Raw genomic sequence first — 14,004 nt, 5'->3', positions numbered from 1 at the left:
GTGAAGAGATGACCTGAAGTTAGGGGATTAAAACGAGAATGATCTGAAGTTAGGGAATGAAAATTGCCTTTAAGCCTTTTATTTTCAGCCAATCATAATGCAAACCCAATTTAAAAAGTCACATGCCTGGCATGTGACTTTTTCCGGCGAGTGACTCAACTTTCCAACCAAATTTGTACCAAAATTGAGATTTTTTCAGTTTTACGGGACCAAAATGGAACCCTATTAACTTAGGGGACTAAAACGAGAATGGCCTGAAATTATGGGACGAAAATTGTCTTTAATCCTAATGTTTGTGCCTTCAATTGTTATAAGAAGAAAAACATACCTAATCCACAAAAATAGAGGCTTATGAATAGTTCCATAAAATTAGGTAGCTTTTGCCATGAGAAAATGTAAAGAAATTTTTGCTTTATTCATTATGTTCTTATTTGCAGCAAAGATTGAGTCAATTTAGTGAATAAATTAATGCTTTTCTGGTTGGGATTTTGGATTATTTATGAGTAGCATAGGAAAGAGTTGGTAGAATAGGTTATAATGCCTCCCTAATGATTTTCTTAAGTGGGATTGCCTTTGTTCTCTTCTATCGTCATTCCATTAATTAAGAAATATTAGGGGATATACTCCATGTGTATGTGAATATAATATAAAATATTTTATTAAAATAATAATTTTTTTGTCAAAATACAATTAAATAATTAATATACAGAGATTAAATAGATGAAAGAAAATTCAAATTTAGATAAAAAAATATAGGTTAATGGGATAAGGGTTGACTGAGAAATAATTGATTGAACATAGTAAGTGAAAAAAATTTAGAAATTAATTACATTAACTATAAAACAAAGAGTTTAAGTACAATAACTACCTTCGAAGTATCCATATCATATCAATTACCCTTCTAAAGTATTAAAACCTTTTAAAAACTCTCTTGAGCTTTAGTTGTTAAGTCTGAAAAAAACCCATTTTACCGTACATATCAAGTTAAAAATAAATTTATACATACATATAATTACCACATTCATATAATTACCTATATAAACATATGTTATAAATATATATTAACTGTATATTCATTTTGTTAGTTCATCAACTCTTTTGGTTCTATTAATTACAGAAGTTTTAAGTAAATATATAAATCTATATGTACGTATGAATTATGAAAATAAAAGAGTTAAGTGAAACTAAAATTAGAACAAATCTCGAAAAAGGATAATTTCAACATTATAGAAATATCTTTTATTTGTTTTACAAAAAGCAATTCTTTTAAGGGTAAAATGATTTTTTCAAACATAAATATTAAAAGTCAAGAAGATTTTTGAAGGTTTTAATACTTTAAGCCCTTGTTTGCATAATTTTACTACAAATGGATATTGTAACCCCTTTTTCAGGCGAGTGGCATGTTTACAAAATATTTTAGCGCTTACTTCACCTGGATTTGAATCCCGCTTATCTAAGTGGGACTATTATGTGATAAACCCAATAATGAAGATAAGAAGTAATTCACAGGATTTTCGTTGGATTTGGCTTTTAAAAGAAGAAAGCCTACGCAGTAAATAAAAATTTCAAATAATGCGAGTTGGCTGGAGAAGATCTTTTGTCTTATTTGTGGGCAAATAAGTAAAAACAAATCATAAACCTTGTGGCTGCTCTATCATTATTCATTACAAACTAAACATAATATAGTTTAACAAGTTCCAATTAATACGAGAAGCAATCCCAATGCTATCCACCATTCATTTATCCTATACTGTCAAACAAACAAGGCCTAACGAGTAATTGATGTGGCGTGGGCCGAATACTTCACCAATAGGACAAAAAATAATGGGAGATTGTAAGTTAGATAAAACAAATAAAAATTTAAATAAAGTATTAAAAAATATGAACACTACAAGAAAGGTAACAATGAAAGTAAGCATACAAAATCAGAGCTCCATCGAATAAAATGAAATTCTCAATTTTACAACACCAGTCCATTACACTTGTGTGCCAAACACAGCAATATCAACATACTCACAACAAGCATGTGTTTTTTCTCTATAAATTTCAAACACAGATTAAACATACTGAGCATATACTACTCTGAACTCCAATTCCGTTCAGTAAATTCTCATCACTGATTTACAACCATATTTACCATCTGCTAGGCAATATCACACAGCCTTTATATTCCTAAACTAGTTCCCAAGTGTCAGAATGCTGTATCGACAAACTTCCAAATAGTTCTAGATGACTTCCAGGCATTAGCAGCATAAAGTCAGAAACTAAATAACATCTTTCACATTGAAATTTCAGTAGCAAAACAGGAGGCCGCAAGCCCCACATGTCCAACGCACCAAATACACAAGAAAGGAAACCAGATAGACAAAGAAGGCAGTAATAATAAAGATTGCGCAGGATGAGTCAAATAGTTGAATAGAAAAGTACCGCCAGTCACAGGTAGCGAGTTAATCTCTCACTAAGAAGTCGACCCAAGCGACTCTAAGAGTCCCTTGACAAATTACTTAACTAGGTACCTTTAAATTTGGAGTATGATTTTTATGGCCTATTACTTTAATAATGGACATTAATGTCCACAAGAAAATAAAGATGGCAGAAAAACTTGTCTGGCGAAGTATCGCATTGCGGTAACCAATAGACATATTCCAGGTGATGTTATCAACTTATTCATGTCTTGAGATCATCTGACATGGCTGAGGGTATACAGTGGGTGGAAAGAATGTCCAAGGTTGCTGCTTTTGCATTCTTTGTTCGGAGCACAACAATCTGCACAAATATTATAAAAGAAGAAAGAATTGATGTTCAAAATTTACTTGGCTAGATGTCATGCGTCAGAGGTGACAAAAGCTTGAAAAAAACAGAGAAAGCCAACCTGTTGGTATTCCAGATCAAATTTCAAATATTCATCATCACAGTTCTCCACCATATGAGCCAAGCTCTTCAGATTCTTCACAGGCTTACCATTAAAGGCATGAACCTAATGCATCCAAACACCCAGACAGGCAATAAGAGCTTGTAGTTGGAGAAAGCACAATACAGTTTGAAAAAACTGAGCAATTCAGTAGCTGACATCAAAAGTTTTGTATCGAGAACTAACCTGAGTATTAACAATGTCCTCATATCCAATGTTGATGTCAGCCACAAGCACCTTTAACAAATTGCACAACAAAACAAAGGGTCAACCACAAGACAAGAACATAATATATGAAACCCCATCATTTCAGAGATGTCAGGATTACCTGAGAAACAACAACTATTTGTTCCTCGGGTGATTGTGGCATTTCATGCAAGAGTTTGTCCAACAACTTGACTGGAGCTTCATACTCGTAATCTTTTCCATACTGGAGATGCACAAAGACACGCATAAATTATAAAGCAATTAAACTAAATATTTGACCACACACCTTTTTGTTCGTTTAAAATATTTCCTTCACTAGATTAAGACAAAATTGCTAACCATGCAAATAGAAAATAAATACTGTTAGAAAAGCAAGCATCTAGTAAAATAAAAAGATATTGGTAAGAGGCCCATGGCAGTGAACTGATGAAGATCATGGCACCATAGCATGGAGAGTCTTTTTCCTTCACAAATCAAGGGTGCTGGAGAACAGTAGCTCCAAAACCAAAAAAGGACAAACCAACTAGCAGATTGCCACGCTCAAAACAATCAAGCAAGGAAATCAACGAAATTCCACTAAACATCAGAGGAACATGCTGTCACTGGAAAGTGTTTTGCATACAATACAATGTAAGAAGTGTTTCTGTAAAGGAAAATGGTAGTCAAGGGAAGGGCACATCACACATGAGATTAGCGTGGACTCCTAGAGCCTCTAATAAGTACTAAGTCATCACTTTTTGCTTTGATGGCACCTTCAGACACCATGTAAAGACTCTGACAATAAGAATACGATTGCACAGATAGTGCAGAATGTAATGACCAGCAGATAGGTCATTGTCTCACTTTCTTTATGGCTGCTGAATTTGGAATCTGGAGCTAGGGTACATGATGTATGACCTCAATCTATGCAACCAACACATTACAAAATGGAGAATACAGAGAGCAGTAAGTAAGTTATTGTTCAACAACATCCGAGGTTTCACCGCACTAATCATATATAATATATCTCCTTGAGTCATCATGGAAAACTGGCTGATCACAAGCCCGCTACACAACGCCACCAGAAAACCTCTATTTTAACTATACATTGCCTCTTTTTACATGCAATTTGTAGCCTTCATATACCAAGCAACTAGTGGAAAAGACATGATAGAACAGAAGTCCAACACTCAAAACAAGAAATCACTACTTTTTTTGGGGTAAAGTAAAATCTCCTAACAAAAGAAACGATATACAGAGCATCTCTAGCAACTCCATCGATAGAACCAACTAGGACTAGACGTGATCACTGCTTTGTTGATTGAAGTCTGACCTTTGACCAAAAGATGCATGTATGTGCTTTATATTCATATACATACATACACGAGATATAAACAAGCATACATACATGAGTATATATCTGTTGCAGTCCCAAATATTGAAACACATTATACAATAATTTTTATTTCAGTCTGAATATATGGTAAATCAGAATCCTCACAAACCAGTGCCCTTCAACATTTGAGATATATCTCGAGCTACTTGGGAAGGTTCATCCTACTAAACCTGAGAGAAGGGCTGCATGAAGATTTGATCCATTGGGCCCCTTCATTAAACCGCCAGCAGCCCAAGGAAGTCAGCACAACAATTGCAGATGTGCTTTACAAGAGTATTTGCCACATGATATTCGACAGTATGAATTTTACTCTCCTTTTTCTCTCTTTCCTATGCCTTCTTGGCATTCTTAATATTAGGTAACCTTCTAATATTCCAGAAGCCCATTGACTTCAAAAACCTTGTATAAATTACTTGCCACAGAGAAAATCACATTAGGTCATGTGATGTACTAAAAAACAGCCTTCATTATAAGTAGCGCCGTCTATGGCAAAACTGTCCCAGTAACCTTCCACAATGTAGTACAGACACATCAGATAACTTGGCCTTCATGGTTATTGGGAAAAAAATACCTTTAAAGGTGAACAATCATGCATATAGGAACACTTTGCAGTAGTTGTCTAAACATAGAAATACAGGAGTGGACATTTTACATCATTAAAATTGCTATCATACTGGAATTTAGCCAGCTGATATAGAGTAGTCCACCTTCTGAGTTCACCAAGGAAAATAATTAATTAAAAAACTAAAAGAAAGGCCATAACTACATCTCATGTTCTAGGCAGAATTGATAGATCCCATAAACTTCAGCAGTAAAAAGGTCTGAAATGACACTTACACTCATACAGGAAGCAGGTAGATAATAACACCATTGGGAGCAGAACACTAACCTCAGAACGGAGATATGGAACGGAAACAGTTGTAAAAACAAATCCAGCAACAATATAATATGAAGGAGGCCTGCCCTTGTTGTGAGCTGGAATGAGCCTTCTGTGTGTGCCAAGTTTGACGTTGAACTTAAGAGTTTCAGAATTACGAAGCACTTCAATGGCAGCATTATCACCAGTGTACTTCTGGGACACAAGATAGCTAAAACCAATGCGTTCTCCATGCCTAAATGGGACTGCAAGCCACCACACCATGAGTTATGAGCCTTATTATTGCCAGGTAAATTAAACAGAAGAGATGTTCTTAAAAGCTTATGGCAATCAAATTAAAAATAAAGTCACATCCATGAATATCCGATAAATAACAGCCCCAAACACATCAAAGCATTACATCAACATATATAGGCAGGGGTACCATGCCAACGCTTCAACCAATCTTCATTAGCACCCCTTATCTAGCACTGCCCCCAGCAGATGATCTTGGCTAGGTTTCAGGCACATGCTTTATGCATACCTTGTTTGCATGAACATCTTGAGCAGCTTATCAACAGGAATGAAAGTAAATAGTCACCTTAAGTGAAAAACAAACTGTTGAATGTAAAAAATCCCAATTCATGCACATTTCATGGGTGCAAAGACAGGGAGCAGGATTCAACTTTACAGTGGTGCTATATGCTTAAGGGTGATGTGCAACATGACATGTGTGCCATGCCTGTGCAACTAAATGGATCAATAATTTCTCATCATTAAACAACTCCAATAAGCCATGCTAGAAGTGCAAACACCTAAAATTGATGTATAAGGAACTTCTGGATCTTCAATGTTTTATCGGGAACTTCTGTGCGTTCTATGTAGATAACCTCATTCCACATGCCAGGGTTTCATTAACCATGTTCAAGATCAGAAAAACACAAGGCATTCAGCATTCAGTTTCATACAAGTCAAATCTCCTGTTGATGATACACAAAACATTTCAAAAGATTACATGAGGCAAGAGGTGAAGGGAGGGTCAGAGTAGTAAATGTATTCATCACCATGTCCTCGTAACCATTATCTGAATCTAACCTGTTCCATCATTAGCTATATCAACCCCATCAAAGCTAAGGATGATATCTGATGGTTTCAAAACCTTGAACTCTGGAGCAGTGGGATCGATTCTTCTTATACGTACACCCTTTTGATCAGGTTTCATCCCCATGGACAACCGCAAGTCTGGATTTTCCATCTTCTGCCACTCAACCCCAAGAATCGGAAATCCTGGCAGACAACAATCATATGGTTGAAAAAACAGGGATTCTAAGATATTGATTTAAACTGAAAAAGACTATTCAAGAAGGGATTAAATTACAAAAACACAGTAACATACACATCTACAAATACATGAAAGACAAGATAAAGCAAAACCACAACAGTCCAGGAGGATATTGATATTTGGAGAATCAAGCATCACCAGGAGGGAAGATATTGAATTAATTAAATTTATTACTCTCCCATATAATCAGTTTGAGCAACACCTGTCTTCAAACTAAATAAAGATTCATCCAGTGAATTGGAGGCAATACAAGCAGATAAATATAACATACAAAATTGTTTGCTCATGCACAAAAAATATCTTCAAACTGAGGAAGCTTATTTGAGTGTTGGGTACAGAGGAAGCATGAAATAATCTCCCTTCCACCAACTCTCCCTCTCCCTCTTCAATGAGATAAGATATATAGAAAAAAGAAGAGCCACATGTCCAAGCCAAAGCAAAGGCGAGCATGCATCTGTATTTTAATGTCAATAATGGATGCTTTGTCCTACTATCACAATGATCTAGTGCCAAAAAAAAATATAAATAAAATATACTCTTTGTATTCCACTTAAATCACGTATTAGGTCAGAATCACAATCAAAGGTGGGCCAGAATCTATAGCAAACAAGAAAATAAAGGATGAACAGGCGTATTTGTAGCTGAAACCCGATATACCCTAGGTTCCATGTAAATATATTATAAAGAGTAACATCCATTATAAAATAGCATGTCCATAAAGAATATGATGGTTCATAAGATGTCTCCCAACCCAATTAGTCAAATTCAAACGAACTTTTTAAATCCATCAAGTGCGTCAAAGACAAGGCAAAACTGAGAACTTAAATCACAGACAAGTTGCCAGAAGATGCAGATAACGCACAATCCAGAAGTGCAGAGCAAGTCAGAGATTGCACATTACATGTTGTGTGCAAAATGTGGAGGGCAAACATGTCTACTTTCTGACTACTCAAATTTTCTCTCAGAATCCTCTGGTGATCAGTCATTTCTCCAACATATAAACCCCAGATCATCGTTGTGTTGATGGAATAGAATTTCATCATAATCAGATAAATCTTACCCCCAAAAGTCCACCACCAGGGTGTTCATACAACTACAGGAAAATTAGAAAGAGAAAGATGAAGACCAAGTATACCAGTATACGTTCCATGCTTCTCATAATCTTGGATAAAGTGCATGATGACTGGTGTTGGAATAACATAACCAATATTCTCCACATCCTCATGCTTGAGTGATTGGAAGGCAATGCCCACACAGTTTCCTTTGTCATTAAAAGCAGGTCCCCCAGAATTACCTGAGTTGATAGCGGCGTCTATCTGCAAAACAAAATTTCACAAACATCGGCTCATTTTTATGTAGAAACTACAATGAACGTGGTTGGATTGAAAATAAGCACCTGCAAGCCCAGAAGTTCAGTTGATCCATGGACATATGAAAGAATTTCTATTCGTGACACAACCCCACTTGTTACAGAGATTGTGTCACCCCCAATTGGGTACCCCACAACAGTAACAGCATCTTGAAGTGCAGGCAGATCCCCAAACTCTACAGGTGACACCCCTTCCCAGAACTCATCATCATCTACTGTAAGCAGAGCTGCACCATCATATAAATCAAAGTTAACCTCAAACATGTGGATTGATTTACTTCTATCAGATGTACATTTTTCAATCTAACCCCAGCTCAAGAATCGGTAAAACATGTTGCATTTGAATAAAATAGGACATTAACTGCAAACTAAAAATTGCATATATGAATCACCACATCATCTTGTGTTCCCCCTAGTCCAAGACTCCTTTTCAGCATCAGGGGCTTTTCTTAATGAGGGGATGTTTAGCATGATTTCCAAATGAGAGCCTGTAGTTTTATCTAGGGGTGCTAGGACAGAGAAAACACACCCTGAAGCAAACGAGTAATCACATGGCCTCCAAGGGGAATATAAGTGTCCAGTACTAAGCGACACTACCCTTGTTTGTACATATTTACAATCCTAACCCCAGGCTTGTTCCTGGCAGACTGTAGGGGTTCAATCTGTCTTGTCTTGAACTGCTTCTCATCAACATCCACCCAGCACAACTCTCTTTTTGGTTTTTCCTATTGGACTCGTAAAATAAGTTTATCAATATCTACTACTCCACCACATGTCACACATCTACAATAACAACCAAATCCAATGCCTGATACCATTATGTATTAAAAAATTGCCAAAGAAGAGAGCCACAAACTCCATCACATAAACATGATAATGAGTGTTCTGATACTAAATTTCTGAAAAACATTACAGAAACAAACCGATTCAACATCCAGAGGTCATGCTTTGCTTCCTATATTATTATTTGCAGGAACATATACCAGTTTCTCATATATCATTGTTCAGAAATTCCACTACCATTAAGAAAATTTCACAAGCAAACATTTAAAACTTACTTCTATGCAAAATCTTATAGATGTATCATTCCCAGTAAGTTTCCATTACAGGGCTATTCCAGGCTGAATTAGACAAACAATCATATGGCAACAGTGCACATTAAATGTTGATACGTCTATCTAGGAACCAAAGAATCAAACAATCATTTAGCATGTCAAAAACACAATTATATGATTATTAAAAACTCAGAAACCTAAAAAGAGGAACTGTCCATTAATAGCATTATCAAATACATTAACTGCTTCTATCCAGTCTTCTAATTATTGCTTTTGAGTGATTTAGGCAACAAGGTAACTATTTTCACGCTTTAATAGCCAACAAACAATCCCACAATTAGCAACCAAAGTTGGTAACAACACTAATGCCCAACAAAGCATCCTGATAAACACAGCATAAAGCATACCAAGCAACTATTCCAGACTAAAAGAATTCAGCAAGAACAAAACTTTCAAAAACCCACTACATTAAATCGCCCTATCTCCAAGTTTTAGCAAAGGTAAGAAACATCCTTTCAGAAACCGAACCATAAAAGGAATATAATAAAGCTAAAATACCCAATCAACAAATTCAAACCCTCACCAGTGTCGCACTGAGATCCAATAGCTAGCACAGTAGCCACATACTTAGTGTGTGAACCCCTCTTCAACAAATTAACATGTGTGCAATTTTCCACCGAATGAGCAAACGTCAAAACCCTCCTTCCCTCAATCACAACCCCACTACTGATTGAACTGTACTGCCTTTTCATCTGCCATGGCATTGAGAAATTTGGGTGGGTATGTACACAAAAAACCTTCACCACAGCGTCCAGGTCAGAAACCACCCTAGCCACCCTACTGAATGCTTTGATCAACAAGAAGTTGCCAATGGTAGGAGAAACAGCCACGGGTAGGCGTTTGCGGTCAGATTTGGAGGTTCTGATAGGGAGCCTGGGAAGCGAGCGGCGACGCTGGTGGGAGGAGGATGCAGGAGAAATAGCGCTGATGAGCTCCACATTCCTCACAGAGAATATAACACCCTTGTTGGTGGTGGTGGGTGCAGGGGAGATTGTGGTGCTGGTGTCAGCCAACCTTGTTCTGGATCGCTGGCTGCATTTTTGCTTCAGGCGGCTGCGTTGTTGGGAGGAGGATGCAGGAGAACTGGGGTTGATGAGCTCAACATTCCTCCCAGAAAATATATCATTGGTGATGGTGTTGGTGAGCGGGGCAGAGACGGTGTTATCAAGGATGGTGGTGTCATCCAACCTTGTTCTGGAGCCCCAGATGCGGTTTTGCTTCAGGTGGTGCTGGTGGGAGGAGGATGGGGGGGAATTAGGGTTGATGAGTTCTACATTCCTCAAGGCAGTGGTGGTGGTGTCATCCAACCTTGTTCTGGAGCGCCGGCTGCGTTTTTTCTTCGGGTGGGGCCGGTGGAAGGAGGATGGGGGGGACTTACCGTTGACAGGGTCCATGGTGGTGGTGGTATCACCTGACCGTGTTTTGGAGCGCCGGCTGCTTTCTTGCTTCGGGTGCTGCTGGTGGGAGGAGCATAAGGGAGAATTACGTTTGATGAGCTCTGGACTCCTAGCAGTGGTGGTGGTGGTCTGAGCTGACCTTTTTTTGGAGCATTGGCTGCTTTTTTGCTTCAGGTGGTGCTGGTGGGAGGAGAATGGGCGAGCATTGGGATTCACGAGTTCCACATTCCTCACAATGGTGGTGTTGGTGTCATTCGACCTTGTTTTGGAGCGCTGGCCACGTTCTCGCTTCGGGTGGAGCTGGTGGGAGGAGTATGGGGGAGAATTAGGGGTGACGAGGTCCACATTCCTTGCAGTGGTGGTGGTGGCCTCATTCAACCTTGTTTTAGAGGGTTGGCGGCGTTTTTGCTTTGGGCAGTTCTGGTCGGAGGAGGATGGGGATGGATTAGGGTTGACAAGTTCCAGATTCCTCAAAGGGGCGGTGGTGATGGTGTCATCCGACCTTGTTTTAAAGCACTGGCTACGTTTTCGCTTTGGATCGCGCTGGTGGGAGGAGGATGGGGCAGAATTAGGGAAGATGATTTCCACATTCCTCACCGAAGATTCGTCGTCATTGGTGATGGTATTGGTGGGTGGGGGGGAAATGGTGGTGTCATTCGACCTTCCTTTGGGCCGCCGGCTGCGTTTTTGCTTTAGATGGTGCTGGTGGGAGGAGGATGAAGGAGAATTAGGGTAGATGAGTTCAACATTTCTCACCGAGAACACAACAGTATTGGCAAAGCTGTTGATGGTGGGGGGGGAATTGGTGGCGTTGAGCTTGTCAAGGACAAGGGTTTCAGTCTTCTTGTTTTGCAGGCGGCCACGGCATTTCCGCTCCGGTTTGGTTTGATCGCACATTGTTGAACTGGATGGAAAATAAGGTTTTGAGATTCAATTTAGAGGAGAGAATGAGGATAGGTTTTGGAAAGAGGTCATAAATATCTGTCAGGCAACCTACAAACGACGTCGTGCGTTATGACTTAGTCCTTACTGGGACAGTAGTGGGTGTGTACAGTTAGTTCTGTGCTTGGAGAAGCTTAAAGTATTTGAAATCCAATTGTGGGCCCTTCTTTTGTATTGGTAACAAAAATCTTAAGCTCGAATCAGCTTTGATTTCTTTAACACTTGATTTTAAGCCTATATTTATCAGAACCTAAATCAAATGAAAGAAATATAATGGTCTGTTTCCTTATTAGGCTTTTGCTTTCAGGAGAAGTGGGCTACTTCTCATAATCTATTGTACAGAAACTTACAAGAGGCAGTTGCTCCAGGATTTAATTACTTTAATCCAATATAATAACATATTAGTATGTAACGTTGATAGAAAGACTAGGTCATTTTAACACTAGATAAGGTAACAATATAACAGCATCAAAGCTTGAAAAGTCTTATCTAGGAACCACAAATAGCACCAGGACAAATCATTTGGAGATTTGGCATATTCTACTGAAATAAATTCCATAAACATTGACGAGGAACCACCACAGCAATATAACTATTCCAGTACATGAATTACTTCTACTTAGATGTCATGACGGCAACAGAGGGTCATTCTTACATGTGATATCCAAGAAACAACAGCAAAAAACATTATAACACACTCTATCTAGCATTCTGGTGCACTATCTTACAAACTCCAAGACAAGATCACATCAGTTACTTCACATTCAAGCACCCAACTAATGAAAACAACAATAACCATATACTCGCGGCAAAAGGTCAGACCTGAGATACTACAATTATGAGGTACTGGATCTAAGACCTATTTCTTTTTATTATGCCTTCTTTTGTGTCATAATAAAGGCCGTGCACTCGTAGTTACCTAGTTACCGTTAGATATTTCTTATGTAATCATGTGTTGCATATAGGATTCATTTCATCAAATTCTTTAAAATGACTGGATAGGTTCAAAGGAAAGTATAAAATGGATACAATGAATAAACAAGCCTCACCTATATCGCACTCTGTCCCAATTGCAAGCACAGTAGCCACGTATTTCGTATCTGAACCCCTCTTCTTCAACTTAACCTGCGTGTAGTGCTCCACAGAATGCGCATTCGTCAACACCCTCCTTCCCTTGATAACAAAGCCACTACTACTCGAACTATACTGCCGTTTTCTCTGCCACGGCAGCGAGAAGTTCGGTTCAGTATGAACACAAAAAACCTTCACCACCGCGTCCATGGCAGGAACACCCCTCGCCACCGCACTCTCCGCATTAATCATCGCCGCAGCCACAGCGCCATTAGCCATCGGCGGAACCGGCATCGCTAGGGTTTTGGCACTGGTGGCGGTGATGGAAGGTTCGTGTTTGGGGGTCTTGGGAGGGCGACCCCGGCGGCGGCGTCCGTGATGATTGGAAGAGGAGGGTTCAGCTGACAGAGAACACGACGTCGTTGTCCGCGGCTGGGGGGGAACTCGTGTTGTTGCTGTCGAGTCGAGCATGCTCCGGCGGCCGGATTTTCAGGCGCCGGCCGCGCTTCCTCTTCCGTTTGGTTTCACTGCACATGGGTGAATCGGGTGGAACGGAAATGCGGGGGTTTTGATTTGAAGAGAGGATGATTCGATTTAGAGGGAACGAGTGAAGATACGTTTAAATGAGGGTTTAAAAAGATTGTGCTGCACCAGGTCCCAACGACGTCGTCGTACTGTCCTCATGTCAGCTTCTGCTTCCCTATTTTTCTATTTCATTTCTTTTTTTCTTTTTCCCCTAAATTGTCATACCGAGTTAAAATTGTTTGTAAATTATTAAGTATTTATCAATTTATTGTCCAACATAAGATTAAAAAAAGAGATAATTACAGTTTTTCTTTTATTAAATTCAGTGTAATCACATAATTTTTTTTATAATTTAAAAAATTATATTTAGTATTTTTGAAGTTTGCTTCTATGTATCGAATAAGTCCATTCGTCAGTTAAAACTCTCCAAATTCGATAATAGTATTGGTTAAAAGCCATATTTATCCCCGATTTACTTATTGCTAATTTAGTGCATGTCAAATAAATATTTTTAAAATTAAATTAACTTTATACACCTTTACATGTTTATGCACGTAATGAGGTATATTTTCACCATTATAAAGATTGTTTAGTCGCAAAAGATTCGTTTGACTTGCAATAAATTAGTAATAAGTCAATTGAAGCTAAATATCATAGTTTTTATTTATTTTTTTTGTTAATATCATCAAATTTAGTGAATTTTGACTAATGAATGGACATATTTATTATATAGAAGCAAACCTCATAGGTACTTGATGTAATTTTTTAAATTATAGGTATCTACGTGTAATTGCACAAAATTTCAAGGGAGGGGAGTGTAACTATTTCTTTAAAAAAAGCGTTGCTTTTTTACCATTTCTACTTTTAAGCTATTCAAATTATATTAAGTTAAAT

The 14,004-nt window shown here is 38.2% G+C and overlaps 1 protein-coding gene across 1 annotated transcript; it reads right to left on the bottom strand.

The window, feature by feature from the left end:
- Positions 2,255–12,992, bottom strand: LOC105157183 (protease Do-like 9). Its single transcript, XM_011073517.2, has 9 exons — positions 12,564–12,992; positions 8,088–8,287; positions 7,827–8,007; positions 6,445–6,636; positions 5,383–5,615; positions 3,240–3,341; positions 3,098–3,148; positions 2,873–2,977; positions 2,255–2,766 (listed from the first exon to the last, which is right to left on the bottom strand). The coding sequence occupies exons 1-9, from the start codon at positions 12,877–12,879 to the stop codon at positions 2,668–2,670; spliced, it is 1,479 nt and encodes a 492-aa protein (XP_011071819.1). The 5' UTR covers positions 12,880–12,992; the 3' UTR covers positions 2,255–2,667.

The sequence above is a fragment of the Sesamum indicum genome, linkage group LG3 (genome assembly GCF_000512975.1).
Source record: "Sesamum indicum cultivar Zhongzhi No. 13 linkage group LG3, S_indicum_v1.0, whole genome shotgun sequence".
NCBI lineage: Eukaryota > Viridiplantae > Streptophyta > Magnoliopsida > Lamiales > Pedaliaceae > Sesamum > Sesamum indicum.
The sequence above is the reverse complement of the archived record's forward strand: the minus strand, read 5'-3'. Positions and strand labels throughout refer to the sequence as shown.